The 11,045-nt window shown below is 37.3% G+C and overlaps 1 protein-coding gene across 2 annotated transcripts; it reads left to right on the forward strand.

Annotated features, from left to right (window-relative positions):
* The first annotated feature begins 422 nt into the window (after window positions 1-422).
* Window positions 423-10,810, forward strand: LOC105130967 (lon protease homolog 2, peroxisomal-like). 2 transcript variants are annotated; one of them, XM_011033705.1, is made up of 17 exons: window positions 423-767; window positions 944-1,074; window positions 1,156-1,286; window positions 1,380-1,549; window positions 1,677-1,768; window positions 2,008-2,187; window positions 2,293-2,376; window positions 3,333-3,460; window positions 4,207-4,408; window positions 4,500-4,706; window positions 5,772-5,902; window positions 6,191-6,404; window positions 7,262-7,564; window positions 8,198-8,392; window positions 8,675-8,920; window positions 9,808-9,909; window positions 10,269-10,810. In XM_011033705.1, the coding sequence occupies exons 2-17, from the start codon at window positions 1,015-1,017 to the stop codon at window positions 10,350-10,352; spliced, it is 2,529 nt and encodes an 842-aa protein (XP_011032007.1). In that variant the 5' UTR covers window positions 423-767; window positions 944-1,014; the 3' UTR covers window positions 10,353-10,810. The 2 variants fall into 2 exon arrangements, with proteins under 2 accessions (XP_011032007.1, XP_011032006.1); XM_011033704.1 differs by having other exon boundaries at window positions 1,175-1,286.
* The last annotated feature ends 235 nt before the right edge of the window (window positions 10,811-11,045 follow it).

Raw genomic sequence — 11,045 nt, forward strand, 5'->3', positions numbered from 1 at the left:
AATAATTACTCTTTAAAATGTATTTTTTTCAGAAATATATTAAAATAATATTTTTTTATAAATTATTTTTGACATAAAAAATATAAAAATATAAAAATTTATTTTTTAAAAAATTACAATTTCAAATATGTTTCCAAAACATGATAAAGCTAGAATTAGCATAAAAACCGGAGGGGCGCATGCAAATCACATTTGTTTTTTAAATAATTCATGTGAGAATTAAAACATAATCGGAACATTCCATGTTAGGAGGCCTCTTACACATCCGAATAATAAATAGATATATACCCAAAATAAAAATGTTACATAAAACTGAGAGAAAATAAATAAAAAAATAAATTAAAAGTAAAAGAAAATCCATAACAAAATTCACATGGTAGCTTTTACATGCAGAGAGCAAAAACGAGATTGAGAAGAGAAACGCGCGTGGATATTTTCATTGGTTGACCTCTTGACTGATCACCACCTCTCACCAAACTCCCTCGCCCGCCAGCCCGCCCTATTTCCATATTCTTTTTTGCTAATATATTATCTGTCTCGTCCTTCTATCTCTATTTTAACGAAACTATCTCTTTATAAACAAAAATCCTCTCCCTTGAAAACTGATTGTTGTCCCCCCCTCTCTCCTTTTCTCTTCTGTAATTTGAGTTACGAAAAAAAATGGCTGAATCGGTGGAGTTACCTAGTCGGTTAGCGATCCTTCCGTTTAGAAACAAGGTTCTTTTACCTGGCGCCATAATTCGCATTCGCTGTACTTCTCCCAGCAGGTACTCATTTTCTTTTATTTGATTCTCTCTCTCTCTCTCTCTAATTTAGAACTACACTTATGGATTCAAGTTTCTATATATTCGGAATTTTATAAATTATTCGATTTTTCTTCGTGATGAATTGCGTGATTATTTATTTATATTGTTATAAATTGATTGTTTTCGATGAATTCTAGTGTGAAATTGGTAGAGCAAGAGCTTTGGCAGAGAGAAGAGAAGGGGTTGATTGGTATTTTGCCAGTCAGGGATGCTGCTGCTGCTGCTTCCTCGTCGGAGACAGCATCTGTGGGCCCAACGTTATCCCAAGGCAAAACTAGTGATCCTTTTGTGTTTCTAATCTCTCTTTTTGGTAGCGTTTGACTTATTTTTTGTTATATATAAATTGAAGGGAAATATGATTTGTTTAGGTGTTGGTAGTGATTCCAGCGAGAGAAGCTCGAAAACTCAAGCCAGTACCTCGTCGGATAATGTCAAGCTTGATGGGAAACACCAACAGGAAGTTTTTCACTGGCATAATAGGTTTATACTTTAATTCCAAATTCAAGTTCATTGTTTTTGCTGTTTTTAAATTTTAAGTTAAAGTAGCGACAACGGTTGGTGAGTTCCTTTTAGGGGAGTGGCGGCTCGTGCTTTGCATCTTTCTAGAGGAGTGGAGAAACCTAGTGGGAGGGTGACGTATATAGTTGTTCTTGAAGGCTTGTGCAGATTCAACCTCAATGAACTTGTTACGAGAGGGACTTATTATACTGCACGGATATCTCCACTTGAAATGACAAATGCTGGTATGTTTTGAATTAATTTCTATGTTTCCCGCATGCATTGATACTGAGTTATATAGCACTAATGTGTTCTATGTAGTGTCGTTGATCAGTGTGCTGAATTATTTCCTCTCTCTTGATATTTTGTTAGAGCTGGAGCAAGTGGACCAAGATCCTGATTTTATAGCACTGTCTCGCCAGTTCAAAGCAACTGCAATGGAGCTGATTTCTGTTCTTGAGCAGGTAATTTTTCTGTTGTGATATTTGGGGATTAAATTATGAGATGCAATGCACCCCCCTGTTTATATGTGAACCTTGTCATGGTAAGGTATGATCGTTGGCAAATTAATCAGTAAAATTAATGTGTCTCATTCAAGAGGGTTGATTCTTTTATTACTTGAAAAGAATTAGCTTCTTCATATTGTTTTTCGTGTTTGTATTGTTATTCTGTCACTGATTGTTGTTTCATTTTCTGCATTTAGAAACAAAAGACTGGTGGGAGGACAAAAGTCCTTCTGGAGACAGTTCCTGTTCACAAATTAGCAGATATATTTGTTGCTAGCTTCGAGATAAGTTTTGAAGAGCAGCTATCTATGTTGGATTCAGTTGATCTAAAAGTAAGACTGTCAAAAGCTACTGAGCTGGTTGATCGACATTTACAGGTAATCAGTTCATCCTCTGATAAACATCCAATGCTTTTACATGAAGTGTTCTTGATTATCCCTCCAGCCTTCAAAAAGTCATGTTTTAATGTTTATTTGTGACAGTCAATACGTGTGGCAGAGAAGATCACGCAAAAGGTTGAAGGACAATTGTCAAAATCACAGAAAGAGTTCCTTCTGCGTCAGCAGGTTAGCTTTTCTTCTTAGTTAGTATAATATGCAGGGTACTATATGCAGGTACTGTAGCATATTTGAAGCATCTACTATGGAAATGAGAGCCTTGTTTTCTGGTTTCAATCGTGCAATTTAAATTTTGTCAGATGTAAGCTATTGTAGATGCAAGCTATGTCTTAACCAATTAGCAGAGCTTCTTAGGAGGATTCATGCTGCTATCAGTGATAAGCATTTTTTTTTCCTGTGGGGGATGGAGGTTCAGGAAATCTACAAGTCCTGTCATTTGGATTTAATTTGAAGTGTTTTTTTTTAAATAAAGATAAAAGTGGAAGTCTAGTTGTTCTACTGTGTTAACTACACTATATTTTCATCTTTTAAGTCCATTATTCAATGTAACAGTTTATACTTGCAAGATTCCCCAAAGTTATTTTGTGATTGAAGGGGCAAGTTCATTATTCAATGTAGCAGTTTATACTTGCAAGATTCCCCAAAGTTATTTTGTGATTGAAGGGGCCTGAAAGGCTCCTTAATGGAAGGGTCTCTTTTGGGTATTAAATTGACATCAACTGGTGTAGCTGATGTGGAACTTTTCATGTTAGTTTTGTATGTAATGGACCAATGTTTATAGACAAAGATGCGAAGTGCTATCAGGCTGTGTCTCATGCTTAATATTTAGAAGTGTGGCTGATTTCCTTGCTAAGATGGGTTCTCAGCAGGCTGCTTTGGAGACTCAGTGGATGACCTATCCTCCTGGTCTGTGTGATTGCCTCCTTGGTGACTTGGTTGGGGCTGTTTCTGTTAGGCCTTAGTTTGCTTCTTCTTTTATGCTGTTTTTGTTTTTGTTTTTTTTTAAAGTGCATGGCTGCAGCTATTCAGTAAATTATTTGCTTGTAGAACATTCTTTTTTAAATCTCAGCTAGATAATTTAATTGTTTTAATTTTTGAGCTAATCCATTTGATATATGTTCTAGATGAGGGCTATAAAAGAGGAGCTTGGTGACAATGATGATGATGAGGATGATGTAGCTGCCCTAGAAAGGAAGATGCAAAGTGGAGGAATGCCTTCAAATATCTGGAAGCATGCCCAAAGGGAGTTGAGGTATGTGTTTTTGGATCACAATCTTTTGATTGCTGGATTTAATGTGGCAATAAAAGTAGTTGATTCTTCTCTAGCCAAGGATTTTACTAAAACCACATGTTGATGCAGTGTTAAAATATCATTACTTTGGAAAGTTTGTGTGGAGAAATGTTATCAGTTTCATATGTAGATGACTCCGTTTAGAAATGTATCAGTTTCATATGTAGATGACTCCGTTTAGAAATCTCTGAAGTCCAAGACAATTTTTATGAAGACTTGATTGTGTTAGAAAACTTAAATGTCAACATGTACATCTGAGAAAACACCTACAGACATTCCAACACATTTAGTGTGGTAACGACTGTGCAAACCCTGACACCAAGCTATACTCTGAAATCTGAATCAATGTTTTTTGATGCTGGTTGGACTACCAAAGCTTTAGTGTTACTCATACATAGAGGCTAGGTGGATCATTCTTGCAGATCCATTGGGCTGCTGCATTTCTAATATCTCAATGGAATATCATAGTGCCGAAAGAGGTCCTTATCCTAATTAGATTTATTTTCAATATGATACTTGCAATCATCAAATTTTGTGGTTCCTGTGTTTTACATGCATTTCCTCTGGAAAGATTTAGACTTCATTTGAATTAGAGTCTTTCCTGCTCAGAAGTGTTCTAATGCAAGACCTGGATTTTGTATTCTGGAGTCTTGAATTTTCTGTTCATCCTCTTCTATATTTACACTTTTTTTTTCTCTGTGTTTCAGGAGGCTTAAGAAAATGCAACCTCAGCAACCTGGATATAATAGTTCACGTGTTTACTTGGAGCTTCTTGCTGACCTGCCCTGGCAGACAGTGAGTGAAGAACATGAATTGGATCTAAAAGCTGCAAAAGAACGTCTTGATAATGACCACTATGGTCTAGTCAAAATCAAGCAACGTATTATTGAATATCTAGCTGTTCGCAAGGTTGACATATTTAAATGTTGTTTCCTTGAGTGCCTTTAAAATTTTAAATTTCAATTGGATTTTAGTCTGGTTTTATTTGTTTCGACTGCAGCTTAAACCAGAGGCAAGAGGTCCAGTTTTGTGCTTTGTTGGCCCACCAGGTGTTGGAAAGACATCTCTGGCTTCGTCTATTGCTGCTGCCTTGGGCAGAAAATTTGTTCGAATATCCCTTGGTGGCATTAAGGATGAGGCTGATATTAGAGGGCACAGGAGAACATACATCGGAAGCATGCCTGGGCGTCTTATAGATGGAATAAAGGTAGAGCGTGTTTTGGTGGATTATATTTTTCCAATCTTTGCTGTCTCTTGTCAATATCCTTTTTGGGACACAAGCCTCCAGAATGCATTTTCATTAGGAAAATAATTTCCAAGTGGGGTAGCTGGAAGTTTTCTATTATGCTAGGGCATCAGATTTTTATGCCCCTGTAACTTCCATATAGCTATCTCACACAAACTAGTTGTCATTAATCGCTATCTATTTATGACTGAAATCTCACGCATAAAAGATTTGCCTTACTTCCAGAGGAGAAGGCCTAGTTGCTTTAATTCCAATCAAAAAGATATCAAAAAGTTCTTTTTGATTGAAATAGTTCTCTCATCATACAACATATGGGCACCTTAAATTCGGTCACAAGGAATGCAAAAATCTGAAGTTTGTTCTTTTAGATTGGTGTGATTAGGGGGAGATTATTGTCCTTTCTTTAGTGATTGATGACATGTAGAGGAAATGAAACGCGCTTTCCAACTGGTCTTTAATTTATACAGATAGATTTATCCGTAGAAGGAAAAAAAAATCAGGGTTGCTTTGATCAGTAATGCAGCCATTGGCCCAGTTCATATGCCCTGATTCGTGCCAAGAATGTGATGCTGATGGATTTTGAATAGACAAATGATCTAAACTGAAGAAGGCTCAATTAATTTTCATGCTTAACCATGGAATTATGCATCTATTTATGTACAGTGTGTGTCCTGACTCCAGGAACTATGTCGATTTACTTAATTTGAGCTTTGTCCCCTCTCTTGCAGTTTTTCTTTAGAGTTATTTTTAGTTAGGATAATACAGCAAGTTGATAATTGTGACCTTCTGTATTCATGTTCCCGTTTTAGTGTTTTATCTCCTTCTGAACATGATCTCTCACATGAGGCAGCATAGAACTTGGGTGTAAATTAGATCATTCAGTTGCTTACCATCCTGCAATTGATTTTTTTGTTGCACAAGAGTTGAATTTTGAAGTTATGAACCAAATTCCTCTTTGCAAACAAAGATCATGTGACCAAGTTAGTGAATGATTTTACGTTACTTTCCTGGTATTTTTGGCTTAAGAGAGTGGGTGTTTGCAATCCTGTGATGCTGCTGGATGAGATTGACAAGACAGGTTCTGATGTGCGTGGGGATCCAGCTGCAGCTCTGCTGGAGGTTCTTGATCCTGAACAGAATAACACATTCAACGATCAGTATCCTTTTTTTGGCTGCGAGATGTCTTTCACTGAATCTTGGTTTTGTCTCACTGGGCATGATTGCATCCCTATATAAATCTAAAGTTTTCATCACTAATGTTAATGATGCAAATTCTATTTATTTTTCTTTTTATAGGACCAGGAGAAATTTAAAGGCATGAAGTTCATTTGGAGGTGTTGAAATTTAGATTTGATTGATGGCATTAAATCTAAACTCTGAGTAAAATAACATCTCTCTCATGATAAGTATGTCGGAATGGTTCTACCTTAACTTAAGGTCCGTAGCTATCTGAATGTTCCATTTGACCTTTCAAAGGTGATTTTTGTGACAACTGCAAATAGGATGCAGCCTATTCCTCCACCGCTCTTGGACAGGATGGAAGTCATTGAGCTGCCTGGATACACAGCTGAAGAAAAGCTTAGAATAGCAATGCAGTATTTGATTCCAAGAGTTTTGGATCAACATGGGCTGAGCTCTGAGTTCCTTCAAATTCCAGAGGTAGTGAATTTATTGCTTGACCGATGTTAATAATTTACAAGGATACCATCTTAATTTCTTGTTATCAATTTCATGCTTAAGGACATCTCTTTCCTTCACAATTGCAGAATAATGCTTGTTTGTGAGATGAAATTTATTATTTCTTATTATCACACAATTCAATAGTTAAGCATTTCATATTGGAGCGAACAATTTTTTATTTGAAGGTCATCTATGGAAGTGCTCCAATTTTTCCTTCATTAATATTTATTGTTGAAAGTTGTCAACCAGTTACTTCATTAGTCATCAAATGCGTGGAACGATGTGGTTATTTATTATCTATCAAAGGATATCATCCAATCATTGCATTTCTATCTTTCTAAATTCTTTATCCACTTTTTGCATTTTATTTCGCTGAAATAATTCGTCCAATAGTGATCTATGAATGCTGGGATGCTATGGTAATTGTGATAAGAATGAAGTATTTGAGTGATTAGAAGGAGAGGCAGACAAAGGTTTGAAGTGAAAAATGCAGATTTAGAATCATGACAACTCACTGAAAGTGGGATGGGATCTGTGCAGTTGCTCCATCTTGTTTGGGATGGAGATGAGTTGAATTCAGCATCACCATCTGGCTAACATAATACTTTTGAAATTATCTGGTCTCACATATGACCACCTGATAGCTTCTTCCCAAACTAATGTGAATCCATGCCATCAATATCTTCCCTCTTTAGAATTATGAAGAAAATGAGAAAAAAAGAAGATGATAGGACTTGGTGAGAAATTTTATGGACAAGATATTGCATATTCTGTAATATTCTGCACATAAGTTGTCAATGAATATACATCCTGATAGCCTTTCCAACATATTGTAGGGTATGGTGAAACTTGTCATTCAGAGATACACAAGGGAGGCAGGTGTACGCAATTTGGAGAGGAACTTGGCTGCCTTGGCTCGTGCTGCAGCTGTGAGAGTTGTGGAGCAAGAACAAGCTGTCCCGTTGAGCAAAGATATTCATCAGCTTGCTTCACCATTGCTGGATAACAGACTCGCTGAGGGAGCTGAAGTGGAAATGGAAGTTATACCAATGAATGAAAACAGTCATGAGATATCAAACACATTCAGCATCGCCTCACCTTTGGTTGTGGATGAGCCTATGCTGGAGAAAGTACTTGGGGTAATAATTCTTTTCATCGTTTCTTGATTTTCAACTGGATGCTTTATGTTTGAATGCTTCTGATCTTTAATACATCATTCAAGTTTATTTTAATGGGTGTGAGCTTGATAACCATCTGCTTAGCAATTAGATCCAGTTGGTTTACTATTGTACATAAGGGTGTTAATCTTTTCTTGCTGGAACCTAACTGTGAAGATGTTCTTTACATTGATTATTCATGGGTTTGCTCGCTTGGATGATCTTAAAAAACACGTTGACATTTGGTTATGCTTTGGTGGTTCGTTTTTCCAAATTGAGAATGCTGAGTATTATTGTGGTTTGGGCATTTCAGTTACTTTGATAGAATTGGCATGTGCCAAAAGTCATGCATGACAGCTACACTGCTGGCATCATGTTGTTTGTTTTGTCATGCATTGAGGAAGTTCAGCTTGCTCAACCTTCCATTATGTGTCAGATTTTGAATTATAGCATGATCTCATATTTCCTCACTGTTGCTATGCCTTCCCATGCATTGTGTGGTCTGAAGCTAAATTTTGTATTGACCAAGTACAATGGTTTTCCCAATTACATAATGCAGGCGGTAAGGTCTGTTGTAAATTTGACCACTTCTGAGGATCTTTTACTTTGATGCAGCCTCCACGTTTTGATGACAAAGAAGCTGCAGAGCGTGTTGCATCCCCAGGGATATCAGTTGGGCTTGTCTGGACTGCCTTTGGTGGAGAGGTTCAGTTTGTGGAGGCTACAGCAACGGCTGGAAAGGGTGAATTACATCTTACTGGACAACTTGGTGATGTAATTAAAGAATCAGCACAAATAGCACTGACATGGGTAATTCAAAATTTTCCCGATCATCAGTTCATTCTTTTTAGGATTATGAAATGAATAATCATCACTATTGATGAAGGCCAAGCTTTAAATTGCTTTTAAATCACCTATGAAATGCTTATTTGCCCTACATTCAGGGGTGTAGCATCTTTCTCTGTTTGAAATGCATGATTGGAAATAAATCACGTTAAAAATGAGATGTTATGCAGAAAATAATCCTGTTTTTTATTAATAGATTTTTTTTTCTCTCGAGACACTTGTGTTATTGAGTCTTCTATGATGTAGGTACGAGCAAGGGCAACTGATCTTAAGTTGGCAGCTGCTAATGAAACCAATTTCCTTAAGGCTCGAGATGTTCATATACATTTCCCTGCTGGTGCAGTACCGAAGGATGGACCCTCAGCTGGTGTGACATTGGTAACAGCTCTGGTTTCACTGTTTAGCCAGAAAAGAGTAAGAGCAGATACAGCTATGACTGGGGAGATGACTTTGAGGGGCCTTGTACTTCCTGTTGGCGGTATCAAGGATAAGGTATAGTCTCTTGATTAGCTGGTCTTGTTATTTTTATCCATTAAAAAAGAGGATCCTAACTGTGGTGTGGCATGATAGAGCTATTGGTTTAACCCTGAGCACTACCGGTTCTTTCTTTATTTTTTTCCCCTTCAAGTTGAACCATATACCACAACAAACAACATTTTTTGCTTCTTTATTCCATTTAAAGCTTAATAAATGGAGTTCTCATGCCACTTGACTGGTTGCTCTTTTTGAATTATAATTAAGACCTTAATATACTTTTGTTGACCTGTGAAACATCTTGACTTGTGTGCTTGTTGGAAACGTGAACATTTTTGCAGTTTTATGTGGTCTTATCTGTTCTTGCTGCAAATGCAAACACATGTGCTGTTATTGTGTTTTCATACATATCGTGTTTGTGTATTGTATTGTGACTTCTAATTTAGGTTTTAGTTTTATGCTTGATCTTCTTCCTATAATTGGCAAATAATGGTCTGTTCCATTGAAATTATTAGGACCACCCAAAACTTATTCTCTGTTCATTGACAGCTACCTGGCTAAGCCGTTGGGAATGCTGATTGATAGTCTCATGCCAAATTCTGTAACATTTCTTAAGAAATTCAAATCTTGTTTTAAAATGGAGTGTGGTGACTGGAAAGTTTTGTAGTTGGCTGGGGATGTAACTGAAATCTTGCGCTTGTTATGTCATATATGCATGTTTAATTTGATAGCTTTTAGCCTGCATATTATGGCATATTTGATTAATGGACACATGGTATCAGTTTTAAAAATTATGGACTATAATCATTAGTTTGTGAGGAACACCATCTGCTTAGGCGCTCAGCATCTCTGATGTGTGGCATGCTTATATCAGAGGTGCATTTTCTTAAATTGTTCTCTTGCAGATATTGGCAGCACACCGCTATGGCATCAAGAGAGTGATTCTGCCAGAGAGAAATTTGAAGGATTTGGTTGAAGTACCGGCAGCTGTGCTTGGCAGTCTTGAGGTAATGTTTCTGTTTGAAGGATATTGTTTGTTTGCTTTATCAGTCCATGTTGAACAGAGATTTACTGGTCTTCTATGGAACCGCAGTGTCCTTTCTTGTCCTCTTTTAGATTCATTTACCCCTCACTTTCAGATGGCAGATATATTCTTTTGCTTAATGAGCACAGGTCAATAGCCAGAACTTCCATATTCATCTAGTTTCCACTTTGGGAAGATTCTGATCATATGCTTATCTCTCACATTGAGAGATCTCATCTATTTAAGTTTTCCCACCGTAAGAAACTTAAGCATGGTGGACGATGGTGGATATTTGTTGTGATGCTTGCCTCACCTGTATACATCAAACTCTCATCTTGACAGATTTTACCAGCTAAGCAAATGGAAGACGTGTTGGAGCAAGCATTTGAGGGTGGTTGTCCGTGGAGACAACACTCAAAATTATGACAACCCCCTAGGCATGTTTCTAACCAATCCCTGGTGACATGGTCCTTCGGCTTGTCCCACATCGAATTGCAGACAGAGTTCATATTTATTCCGCCGCTGCCATCGTAATCGGAGATCAAAAGGAGTGCTACAAGTCCTACTGGTCAGTGCTCTAACAAGGAAAAAGGCAAGTTCAATTGCTGGGACCTTAACATTTGTAATCTTTGAGAAAAGTTTTCATGAATCAAGTCCTTTTTCCCCTTTCACGTGGCTGTATTCATAGTGGGTAAGCCACCGCTTTCCTATTATTTCCGCAACCTTCCATGTTTCTTCCGTCTGATTATAAAAATTGTGTACAAGTTACTTATATAATGGAGCCAGGCAACGCCAGCATTTAATTAAATGGAATGGTGATCGTAAGGTGTAAATTTGTTCGGAGGCGTGCCCAACAGGTTTAATAAAGTTTATGATTATGTCAACCACTTAATGGTTGTGTGTGGACTCTACGTGAACGAACCTCTACATCTATCTTCAATAACTAATAGCGCAAGGGTAGCTTGTGTTTGATAGGTTTGGAAAATATTCAGCTGAGATGGAGTGGAGTGGCAAAAGTTCTAAAATACAAGGCTCGAGGCTTGGCTAGGGAAAAATCCAATAATTATTGTATTAGGTAGCTTTATGTGGAGGATGCGAGACAGTCCTTGGTAACTTGCT

This window comes from Populus euphratica, unplaced genomic scaffold (assembly GCF_000495115.2).
Source record: "Populus euphratica unplaced genomic scaffold, PopEup_1.0 scaffold43.1, whole genome shotgun sequence".
Lineage (NCBI taxonomy): Eukaryota > Viridiplantae > Streptophyta > Magnoliopsida > Malpighiales > Salicaceae > Populus > Populus euphratica.